Raw genomic sequence first — 12,828 nt, forward strand, 5'->3', positions numbered from 1 at the left:
TGAGTTTGCCTCAATCCATCTATCCATGGCAGATGGATAAGTCATAGTAAGACCAACTCGTGTATCTCGGAGAAGCTACATCGGCTTTTAGAAGTACCTCAGGAATAGAACATCGTGATCACAAAGGAAATATGGAGGTGCATCGGACCTCCTCTCGTGAATGCGATTCGTGTCTGTGGGGATGTAGTGTATATGTCTTAGCCTGAAAACCACGGCTATCACTATCTCAGCCGTGGGTTCAATGATGTGCAAAAACTTTTGTAATGATCATGAATCGTCCATAAGCTCTATCAAGATATTAACCGGAAGCATGGCTAAAAGTGGGTGTTAGTCTAGATCAGTACTAAATCCAAGCTGCAACATCTCCATGGGCAGAGGCTCATCTGGTGACCCTACCAGGATTTGATGACAAAAGGTAACCAACGGTTCAACTAACTCTAAGGCTATGGGAACCATATACTATAGCATGTGTAGTGGCAGAGGCTCTTCCTGTTGCTCGTTCGGGAATCCATCACTAGACTTAGCCACGAGTTCAGCTAGCTCGGTCATAGTAGAAGAGGTAGACTCAAGTTTCCTAAGTAGAGGAAACTCTTTTGGACGGTCTTCCAAGAAATCATAACATCTCGTAGCATCGAACTCTACTAGCTTTAATAGTCTGCTAGGGTGGAGTCTCTATCGGAGTCTCTATCAAGAGGTAATCACTAGGCGTGGTGATGGGGGACCATCAAACTCACCCTGCCATGGAACACCAACAGACCTTGTCACGCAGCTCAAGCCACGCGTGCGACCCTCGCTGAAGTACTTGACATTGTCAATGACTATGCGTTGTGTGCTTGTTTTCTTGTAATTCTATTTTGTGAATGATTCGGATTGGGTTGCTGTGTTTTGGCTCATCTATTGTTATTTTATTTCACGTTGTTTTGATGTATGTTTCAGGAAAACAACGTCACGAGACGGTTATCCCCTATATCGACCCCGCTTTGGCATCCTCCCTCCCCTATATAATGGGATGGTATGCCCAAGGAGCCAATTGGAGTTTAATTTTTAAAAGTGAATGTTCATTTTGATTGGGTTCCCACCTCCTCCCTTTGGGGGATTATCTTTACAGTTTTTGAGCCTAGCATTGATCATGGGAATTGCCTGCCATGATGCCTTGCCCATGTCGAGAATCCCGTGGAGGAAGCGTTGCCGCCGCATCTTGTAGCCGTTTCTTGAAGTTTTGCATCAAGAAGGTTAGTTTCTTGATTCGGATCTGGTTCAAGAAGTACCAAGAACCCTCTTCTTGGACTGTTTGTGAGATCACCATCATCGTCACCGCAATTACCACTGTCGGCACTGCCCTTGCTCTTCCCATCGCCGTCACGGACACTATCGCCACCGCGTCCTTTACCTGTTTCTTGGAGCTTGCATCAAGATCGTGAGTTATTGATCAGTTATCGTTCAAGAACCCTCAAGAACTGCCTTTCTTGGCGCTGTTATTGATATTCACCGTCAGCACCGTCACCGCCGCCACCGCCGATCTTCCCACCTATTTGGCACTTAGATCCCGTCCTAGTGGACTGATTTCCCCCCATGTCAACCATGACCGTGATTTCCCCGTCCTCGGTTGTGGCATGGAGGTTGTTCAATGTGATTTTGATTTGATTCAGGTGGAGGCTGGTCTTTAGCTTCTTCGTTATCACCAAATGTTGATAGGTTTTCTTGCTCGGCACATCGCAATGATAGCTTCAAATGAAATGAAGCTAGAATGTGTGTTTACGCTGGTTCTAAATGCCTGATAGTTCTGACCCAATCCCCGCAGCAAGACAAATTTCAATGTACGCCTATGAACGATGCATTCTATAGCACCGAGTGAAGTAAAAATATTGCGTATTTCTTGAACAAACACGTCATTTGTACGCATACCTCGGCAGATGTTGTGTAGTTTGTTTGTTAACTCGACGAATCTTGTGCTGGGGTTAATCCTGCTGTGTTTGAAATAAAGGGGGTAGCTAAATAAACGGGAATCGTGGATTCCTGTTCGCTCATTTTTCTTCTTTGAATTAGTCTTTCTTTGAGCAAGTTGAGATCCAAGTTTCTCTCTTTACGTGTGACTTGGTTCACACTGAAACTCTATATGTATGTTCAATGTGAATAGATTTAAGTGTGGTTGTTGAATCTCTCTTCTCTTGCTCTCCACCCCTGTTCTCTCTGGTTCGTTGTCTGCTCTTTGTGTTGCAGACTGGGCAAAACTCCTACAAGTGGTATTAGAGCCTGATCTAGAAGAACCTGAGAAGATGCGGAGACGTGGAGAAGCAACGGCGACGGCATAGCCAGGTGATGGGTCCTCCGTGGGCGCAGGCATTGCTGGCAGTAGTTCACTCAAGACGTCGAGTGAACCTATCTTAGTTTCTCTTCCAGTCCTCCCCAAGAACCACTACCCTTTGTGGGCAATGCGCATGCAGGTGTTCCTGGAAGCTCATGGGTTGTGGGAGACGATCAAAGACGACGACGTGCCAAGGAAGAGGGATCGACAAACCTTGTCCTTTCTCTTCAGTGCAGTATCTGAAGACATCCTCTCGCAACTTGACATCAACAAAACTGCCAAGGAGACGTGTGGAGCTATAAGGACGATGAACATGGGCGTGGCTCGTGTCAAAAAGGCCAAGGTACAAGCTCTCAAACGGGAGTTTGAAATGTTGGTTATGGCAGAAGAAGAACCAATATCAGATTTTGCTGGAAAACTGTCCAGAGTTGTTACTCAAATGAGAAGCCTAGGCGAGAAGATTGAAGAAGGAGATGTTGTTTCAAAACTTCTCCGAGCGGTTCCAGCAAAGTTTGACCCCATTGCTTCGTCTATAGAGCAGTTTGGAGACATGGACTCCATGACTCTTGAAGAAGCGATTGGTTCTCTGAAGCTACGGGAAAGACAGACGCGCAAGGAGGAGCAGGCTTTGTATTCTCGTGCTATTGGAAAACCAAAAGGTAGAGAAGATGGTAGTTTTCCTCAGAGCAAACAACGCAGTCGCGGTCGTGGACGTGGTCGTTGTTGTGGGAGAAACAATGAAGATCGTGGGAAGGTGGAAGAAGGCAGATCACGAGATAAATCCAAGATCAAGTGTTACAACTGTAACAGGTATGGAGGTTTTGCATCAGAATGCCACAAAGAGGAGGAGAGAGCACATCTTGCAGATGTCGAAGAGAAGCCCAGCTCTGCTCTTCTTATGGCGAGCTGTGAAGATGTTCAGGAGCTTCTTCTTCAAGGATCAGGTGGCCAACCTCTTGAAGAAAATATGTGGTATCTTGATACTGGTCCAAGCAATCATATGACTGGAAACAAGAGCTTATTTCAAGACATTGGAGAAACTTCAACCAAAGTAGTACGTTTTGGTGATGGGTCGAAGGTGGAGATTCTTGGCAAAGGTAACATTACCTTAAGAAGTGAAGACGGTATGATCTTGAAATTTCAAAATGCTCTTTATATTCCCAAGCTGAAACCAAATATTCTAAGTCTGGGCAACTTGATGAAGAAGGATACAAGGTTGTCCTAAAAGCTGGAATGCTTTCTATCTATGATTTGCATGGGAATTTTCTTCTATCTGCAAGAAGAACTCAAGGGAGACTATACCCATTGAAGTTATCAGATTTCAACAGGTGTTTCCTTGCTATTTCTGATAAATCTTCAGCTTGGCTTTGGCATCAACGTTTTGGACACTTGAATTTCAAGTCACTCATACAACTAGCAAGTAAGGAGCTGGTGAAAGGGGTGCCTCTTCTTGAAGCACCTTCACAAATGTGTCAAAGCTGCACTACTGGAAAGCAACACAGAACTCCATTTTCATCAGCTGTGGCTCACAGAGCAACACAACCGCTTGAACTGATTCATGGCGACTTGTGCGGGCCTATATCTCCATCAACATTAGGAGGGAGTAAGTATTTCATGTTAATTGTTGATGATTTTTCCAGATTGATGTGGGTTTCTGTTCTCAAGCAAAAATCTGAAGCTTTTGAAGCCTTCAAAAGATTCAAGTCGTTGGCTGAAGTAGAGAAATCACTGAAATCAAATGTTTTAGATCCGATCATGGAGGAGAATTCAATTCAGATGATTTCAGAAAATTCTGAGATGATCATAGAATTCGACGTCAGCTCACAGCCCCTTACTCTCCTCAGCAGAACGACATTGTTGAAAGAAGAAATAAGACCATTATGTCTATGGTCAGAAGCATGATTAAAGAGAAGAATCTGCCACCAGAATTCTGGGGAGAAGCTGTAAGTACTGCAGTTTATATTTTGAACAGATCACCTTCTAAGAGCCTTGATGGTGCCACTCCATATGAAAAATGGCCTGGCTCAAAACCAAATGTAGAGCATCTTAGGGTGTTCGGCTCTTTGGTGCATGTAAAGGTGCTTGGAAAGAGATTGGGGAAGCTTGATGATAGAAGTCAGCCCATGATTTTCATTAGCTATGAAACTGGAACAAAGCCGTACAGGTGTCATGATCCAGTTACTTGTAAACTTCATATCAGCAGAGATGTGATTTTTCAGGAAGAAAGTCAATGGAATTGGGGAGAAGATAGCAAATCCAAGAACAAAGGTACATCTAAAGTTTCCAAGTTTTTGGATCTTGCTGATGATGATTTCGAGCAGATTGTTGAAATATATCCAACATGGAGCATGGAGAAAGAGCTGAAGTTGTTTCTGATGAATTTCCTACCTCTGAAGAAGATCGGCCAAGAAAATTCAAAACTGTAGATCAAATCTACAGTGAAACCACTCAGGTGAATGTTAATCCTGAGATTTGTATGAATGTCAATGAAGAACCATTGAATTTTTTAGAGGCCAACAAGGAAGAAGTATGGAAGCTTGGAATGCAAGAAGAGATGGATGCAATAGAAAGGAATCATACCTGGGAACTTGTTCAACTACCAGATCTCTGCAAGCCCATTGATCTCAAGTGGGTATTCAAGACAAAGAAGAACTCGAGGGGTGAAATAATCAGACACAAGGCAAGACTGGTTGTGAAGGGGTATTCTCAAAGGTATGGCATGGATTATGATGAAGTATTTGCTCCAGTAGCAAGGATGGAAACCATCAGAATGCTGTTGGCTCTTGCAGCACAAGAATATTGGGAGATACATCATTTAGATGTTAAATCTGCATTTCTAAATGGTGAAATTGAAGAAGAGATTTATGTCAAACAACCAGATGGGTTTATCAAGAAGGGTAGTGAGCAGCATGTACTCAAGTTAAAAAAGGCTCTATATGGGTTAAAAGAGGCCCCCCATGCTTGGTATTTGAAATTAGACAAGTGTTTATCCTCTATTGGATTCACTAGAAGTGTGCATGAGCATGGTGTCTATTTCAATCTTTCTGAGAAATCTCATTTGATAATTGGAGTTTATGTTGATGATTTGATAGTGACAGGTCCAAAACTCTGTCATATTCAAGATTTCAAGAACCAGATGAAGAAATTATTTGAGATGAGTGATCTTGGCTTACTCAATTCTTATCTGGGTATAGACGTTATTCAAGGTGATTCTCACATCATCTTAAATCAAAAAGCGTATGCATTGAAGATACTTGAGCAATCTGGGATGGCTGACTGCAATCCTTCATTAACTCTGATGGAAGCACGGGCAAAATTCAGTAGAGATAAAAAAGATTCAACTGTAAACTCAGCTCATTACAAAAGTCTGATTGGGAGTTTGAGGTATTTAACTCACACCCGACCAGATCTTATGTACTCTGTTGGAATTCTCAGCAGGTACATGGAGCATCCAACCACTTAACACTTATTGGCAGTCATGAGAGTCCTTAGATACGTCAAAGGGACGCTCGATTATGGAATTTTTTATGAGAAGGGTCGAGCTGGAGAAGGTCTGGTTGGATACAGTGATAGTGATCATGCTGGTGATACAGAAGATTGAAAGAGTACGAGTGGCCTCGTATTTTTCATTGGGTCTAGAGCAATCAGCTGGACATCACAGAACCAAAAGGTAGTAGCCTTATCATCTTGCGAGGCTGAGTACATTGCTGTCACTGCTGCTGCCGGCCAGGGTGTTTGGTTAGCTCCTTTGATGGGTGAGTTAACAGATGAAGAAGTGAAACCAATCAAGCTTAAGGTTGATAACAAATCAGCCATAAATTTGAGCAAAAATCCAATTCATCACAGTCGTTCAAAACATATCGACACTCGTTATCATTTCATTCGTTCATGTTTGGAAGAGAAGAAGGTTGAATTGGAATATGTGGAGACTGATAAGCGGCTAGCAGACATGTTTACTAAAGCTCTGGGAAGACTGAAGTTTGCAGGAATGTGTCTGAAGTTAGGACTTCACATCATCAAGGAAGAAAAGCAGGATTAAGGAGGAGATTTTTGGGGTTAATCCTGCCTTGTTTGAAATAAAGGGCGTAGCTAAATAAACGGGGATCGTGGATTCCTGTTCGCTCATTTTTCTTCTTTGAATTAGTCTTTCTTTGAGCAAGTTGAGATCCAAGTTTCTCTCTTTACGTGTGACTTGGTTCACACTAAAACTCTATATGTATGTTCAACGTGAATAGAATTAAGTGTGGTTGTTGAATCTCTCTTCTCTTGCTCTCTACCCCTGTTCTCTCTGGTTCGTTGTCTGCTCTTTGTGTTGCAGACTGGGCAAAACTCCTACATCTTGCATGTGAGCTGGAGGAGAGTTTGTTGTTGAGGGTCTTCTAGTATTCAAGAGCAGTTACGCTGTCTTGGATGATAGGGAGAACATCATAACTTATGGACGACATCAGAATGAGCATCACCGTGATATCCTTCTTCCACCAGTGATATTCTGTATCTGAAAACATCTGTTCAGAAGAGGGTCTTTCGTGGGTCAGATGCTTACCAAGCCCTTGGGCCATGATAGTGGCCTACACATAGCATTTCCACACCGGATAGTTTGTCTGGATGAGCTTGATCCCAACTTGGAGAACATGGGGTGCTAGGGCTTTTTCTGTTGATCTAGTTCTTCGTCGTTTTTGATGCTGAATAACTTTTTCATCTGAGGAGGCGTCTTCAGAGCTCGATTGAGTATGTTCTAATACCATGTAAGAATTTGAAGAGAGAGATGAAAGAAGAAGAAGAATAGCTATGAAACTTGATCTTGTGTTCTTCAGTGTGTATAACACTTATACAATGGTATCAATATATAGAGACGGATGTCCTGTAGTTTGTAGGATTGAAAATGAGAATTTCAAATGAAGTTCGCGGATGTGATACGAAGGTAAACATCATAGCGGGTGATGGATATAATTCTTCGTTGCAGGTGGCGGCGATGCAGTTGATGGCGGCGTTGTCGGTAGTTGAGGAAGACATGGAAGGGATGGACCTGGAGGAACCACCTCAGTGCCCTTCTTAGGGCACATATCTTTAACAGAGCTGGTGATCAGTTTATTCTCAGAGAGCCAAAGTGCCATACATCTCTCAAAGGACCAAATGTTTTGTGAACGCACGAAGCATATTGATGTACAATATCACTTTGTGCGTGAAATTTTCTTGAGAGGAGATTTATGTATCAAGAAGATAAGTACTCATGAGAACCCAGCTGATATGTTGACCAAGCCCTTACCTCAGAACAACTTTGATCTCTATCACTGGCTCATTGGGCTCCATCGTCATTAATCTTTTCGCACCCCACGATTTTGATCAAGTGGGAGATATGTTAATCTGACCGTTACCGGGAGTGCGATCGGCGAAAACGTTTAGAGGATGAGAGAACAGTAGACCAGATACCAAGAGACATTTTTTCCGTTACTTACAATGCTCTAAAACATGTCCCTTTGGGTAATCGTTGTATTCGATTCTCTTTGAATAATACTATCTGTATTTGGAGTTTTCTCTTCCCCTCTTTGTCTACGCATTTCTGACTCCATCGAGTTTTCTTGTCCTTCCTCAACGTTGTGGAATTACAACAATTAATCTCAAGGTGCTCCACTTTGGTCAAGGGGGAAATATGTTCTAAGTGACCTTCTCGTGGAGGGGTTACTCTGAATTTTCTTTCATTGGCAGCGCATCACCGATAAAGAAAAACAGTCAACGGTTATTGGCAGAGCCTAAGTTGAAGAAAAAGAGGGATAGACGAATTTTTCCTCTTCATTCTTTCCTTTTTTCTTTTGCTAACCTACCAATTTGGCCTTTCGGAATGCTATCAATATCGTTGTGTTCTGTGGAATTATTATCTCTCATTTAAAGATATATTTCTCATTTTTTTGTGGCATCCCTTTGTTGAAAATCTTGAATCTTGAAAAAATTGAGATAGAGAGAAGTAGAAGAAGGATACAGAGAAGAAGAGAGAGAGAAGAAGATAGATGACACAAGAAGTAGTAGGAGATCGTTGTATTTCCCTCAAGTATTGAAAGTTACATTAGATTGGTTTTTATAGTATAAATAACATGATAAAAATAGTAAATTGCCGTTATTGAAGATATATCCATTGTAACGGTTTACACCGGATATATTTCATTTAAAACACTGATCTAATCTGAGCCGTCGTAACAAACTGGGTACACCAACCACAGCCGTTGATCGGTGCTGTGCGCCCCTTATTATAACGTTTAAACAGATTAGATCCTGTCCGTTATAACTAAATGGGTACACCGATCACGACCATTGATCGGCGCCGTAGACCCATTGCAATCATAGCTATTATAGCCGTCTAGATTTAATCCTATTCTATGTTTGAACTTGTATTTAATCCTAAACATCTAAGCCTCTAATGAATATATCATATGAATTGTTTTTACTATCTAATCTTGGTTAGATCCTAGCTGGAGGTCATCGAGTTTGAGACTCCTTCCTCAACACTGTTCTCGATACTTGTTCATCTTCTCTACTGTTCCCTCCAAGACTTACAGTTTCAATCAAGCTCGACTCCAACAATTATCAGATGTGGAGAAGCATTGTCCACCCACTTCTCAATGGGTATGGATTAAATAAATTTATTGATGGTACTATACCACCTCCTGTCTCTATTTCAAATCAGGTTGGAAATTCAGTGATCAATCCTGAATTTGAAAACTGGTAGAGAATTGATCAGCAAATTCTTGGTTTCATCCCATCAACTATCTCAGAACAGACCCTGCCATGCATTGCCAAAGCCAAATCCGCAAGAGAGGCCTGGGAAGTACTAGAAAATACCTCCGTAGGAAGAAGTCAATCCCGAATCATGGAGCTCAGTCAGCACTCTGTTTTTTCTCTTCCCTATCGATTTTATCTCAACATTTCTCTGGAAGTTTGTTTTATCCCTTCCAGAACAGTTCGATTTTAAATCTATTTGAACTTTATCTTTCTCCAAAAATCATAAGAACTGTAACCGGATCAACCTGCCAAGGCTACTTATCCTTGCAAATAAGATGCTGGAGGAAATTATTTGGTCCATCTCTGAAGGTCTAGTTTTATTTATAATTTTATGTCGCTATCCAGCAGATAAATATTTTCTTGTCATTGGTTTATGGGGATGAGTCATAGCTTTCGTAAAAGAATGGGATTATCTCATCTGATTTGACTTAATCTGATCTGGTCCAATCATATTTAATCCTAAAAAAATCAGAGTTGGGAGTTTGGTTTTTATAGATTTTTGGGTACTGCTTTAAACGTGAAGAATGCAATAAGGATGATTAGAAGGCAACATCGTCATCTCTAAAGTCTGCATTATGATGGTATTTATATCTTCTCTTGGCTTTTCAACATCCCAGCACAGAAACCATAATAGAACTCAGACGATTCATAATACCTTGAACAAACGGTGAATTTCGAAAGTACACAAGATAGATAAATGTTAAAAAACAATTTCAATGCGCGCTCTTTTGGCCATCAAATCAAACATTTCATCCGAACCGTAACTTAACATTTCATACCACACCATAGTACGGGGAATTCATCGGTGAGAAATTTGCATGTGAAGAAAAGTTGTTGTTACTGAACCAGATTGAGCAGCAGATAAATTTTCGAGGAAAAAACATGCTCAATTCTATACTTTTCCTTCCAAATTCAACCGTAACTGCTGCTGTTCGCCGCCGTTTCTACTCCCCACGCCGCCCCACTTCTGGCACTGCCGAACCCGCAGCTACGAGTTACCCAGTCCAGTGTGGTTCATGTTTCTCTTTCCCTTAGTTGACGCGTGTCCTCGTCTTATTCTTCTTAAACGCCAGCCAAACACGTGTCCATATCGCACTCGTAGCTGTGCACACTCGACAATTTAATTGAAATGGAGAGGTTGGGACTAAAAACTCAATAAACTTTATTCTTCGTCTGCAGGAATACAGCAGTCTCCTTTATTTCGAAAGAGAAAGATCAGATGAATGGAAAACTGGGAGATGGTTTCATTATCGGAATGGGATGCTCAGTCCTCACAACAAGAGGTGTGAGTGATGTAGAAAGAAGGCAGCAATAAGGCAAAATAGATAGAGAAGAAACTTAATTGGCCTTCTTCCCAAATCAGAAAGCTTGCTTCTCGATCGTGATCTCCTCCACAAGTGCTCCATGTTTCAGCGAGCTGAAAGAGGCGATGTCAAAGCATTTGTTTGACAGAAGGATCTCACCGCATGTGTCAAAACGCCGACGAGCAATAACAACGGAGTTAACGACTTCGTCATCCGGATGAAAGACGGAGAGAACGTCAAACCCAGGCAACGCCGCGAGGTCAACAATGGGATAAAGGAAACCCCTCGCACCATTCGCGCTCCTGAGCATGAGAATTGCCCCCGGAGCCATGAACTGCGCCAGATGCTCTATAACACATCGTTTCTCTTCCTGGTCCATCCCCACCAGTGCCGCTAAGAAGACGACGTCGTAGTCGCGGAGCGCGTGCGTCACCTGCAGGTTTAAGGACAATGAGGGAAATCGTTATCATCAACAAAAAACCGTCATCTTCATCGACAAAAAGAATGATGATGACAAATTTAGCCGACGAATTCCATCATGATCCTTAACATCCTCCATTGTTCATTATCATTTTCGCGATGTGAACAAAACGTCGATGCAAACACTACCTGCAGGATATCCGACGTATAAAATTCCATTCTCTTGGAGAGATCCGTGCCCTGGACGACGAGACGAGACGCGAGCGAGTTCGCGGTAGGGTCAATGTCGTAGTTGTGGAAAACCGATGCCCGAAGATAGTCCTTCGCGAGGACGATGGAAGTGAGCGGAAGCGGTCCTGACCCGATGAAGGCCACGTATCTGGGATCCTCGACTAAGTGCTGAGCTAAGATGCGATGTTCGAGGTGGCTGAGCTTAACATAGTTGTCATAGTAAGGGAAGAGAGAGAGATGGTCGAGTGGGATGCCATGAGAACCGAGGATAGCGGCGAAGTGGTTCTCGAGCAGGCCTTCAGCCTTCCCACATAACCTGATGAGCTTGCTTCTCATCTCTTGGGCGTCGCCCGTTAGCGAGTTGCAGTCAATTGGATTTGGTGGGATGCAGAGGAGAACGAGCCGGGAGAAGAGCTTGTTCACCTCCACCGAAGGTTTGAGGCTTTTAAGCTTGGATATTGCGTCGTAGATCTCCCATATCCGCTGCAGCAGCTCGCCCTGCCCGAGAGTAGCCGAAAAGGATAGCTCTGCGTTCATCCTGCTCTAAGCTGAGTCAAGAGAACAGGTGTTATTGTTTCGCTGAAAGAGGAGGTACTCTGTATTTATAGAGTATTCAGTCGGAATATCAAATAAATGGCTGTTTCAATTCTTACCCTACCAAGATGCGGTAGATTAATTTTTAGCCACGCTTTCTCATGTCCAGTTCGCCCGCTTTTATTCTATCCTGAAGGCATAATTCATGAAGGGTGAAATAAATAAAACGCAAGTCCGCATCTTATGAAGCAAATATTGATATTTCTTCCCTTGATTTATTTGACGCATTTGCGTCTCTATCTCGGAGATAGCGTGCTGATTGATAAATAATATCCAATGCGGTCGTGCGGCTCTATTGTGATGTAGAGCCAGATCCACTCGTTGGCCGTTGCTATGGCGGACGGCTGAGTGGCCCGCGTTGTTTGATTGCTGGGGTACTCATACAAGAAAGCATTATCATATGCGGAGAAGATCGACCTATAATTCTCCTTTTGTCTTCTAATATGACAACAGATGATGGAAGGCACGATGGTTGAAAGAGATGGGTAATTCTGGTTAAGGGATACTCAAGCCTCTAACGCAACACCACCACCCTGTATAGTATCCTGTTTAACAAATATTTTCATCGAGAATTTTAAGTCCAAGCGAGAAAGCCTGGGCGAATTGCGAACCACTCATCGATCCAACATACGTGCAATCCCCGTCCAGTGTTTCTACCACCAAATGAAATGGCTGTTTTCCACTCTTGGTCATGATGTCCCAGTGAAATGCAACTGTAGCATTCGTCGATATTCTTCTGAAATCACCTGTTTCAGAAGCGTTGGATGTCCACATTCTTACATGTATCTCCCATTGCTGGCTTGAACTTTTGCGCAATAGGACGATAAGCTTTTGTTGTTCCACTAGGCTTTCCCTGTCCGCCACCATTTATTATCGTCTCCACCATCTTGCTCTTATTATTCTTTTCCTAGCGTCCTGATGGGCGGGTAGCGTGTCGACATGTATCGTCATTCAGCGAGTCTGAGCACCCAACACGACGCCAGCAAGTTCAGTATAAACCGCTTGTCCCATTTGTTCTGATGGCTTTGCACCGTGGATATAAACGACGTCTTTGTCTAGACGCTATTGGTGTCCTCGTTTTATATGTAATGAAGACGTATCAGGAGGGCGGAGATAACACTGGAATCCCTACCTCGACGTGGACGCGGCGATCCATGGCGACATCCGGCGCAGAATTGGGCCCTCTGCCTGCGTACACTC

General features: G+C 42.9%; 1 protein-coding gene across 1 annotated transcript; it reads right to left on the reverse strand.

The window, feature by feature from the left end:
• Positions 1-10,301: 10,301 nt before the first annotated feature.
• Positions 10,302-11,586, reverse strand: LOC144706735 (nicotianamine synthase-like). Its single transcript, XM_078579744.1, has 2 exons — positions 10,993-11,586; positions 10,302-10,816 (listed from the first exon to the last, which is right to left on the reverse strand). Exons 1-2 carry the CDS (start codon positions 11,569-11,571, stop codon positions 10,439-10,441), a joined length of 957 nt encoding a protein of 318 aa, XP_078435870.1. The 5' UTR covers positions 11,572-11,586; the 3' UTR covers positions 10,302-10,438.
• Positions 11,587-12,828: the final 1,242 nt, after the last annotated feature.

Source organism: Wolffia australiana, chromosome 8 (assembly GCF_029677425.1).
Source record: "Wolffia australiana isolate 7733 chromosome 8, ASM2967742v1".
NCBI classification, from domain to species: domain Eukaryota; kingdom Viridiplantae; phylum Streptophyta; class Magnoliopsida; order Alismatales; family Araceae; genus Wolffia; species Wolffia australiana.

Coding starts and splice junctions, on each gene's coding strand:
- LOC144706735 (XM_078579744.1), bottom strand. CDS start 11,571: ATGAACGCAGAGCTATCCTTTTCGGCTACTCTCGGGCAGGGCGAGCTG. Junction 10,817..10,992: donor ATACGTCGGATATCCTGCAG/GTAGTGTTTGCA, acceptor TTAAACCTGCAG/GTGACGCACGCGCTCCGCGA.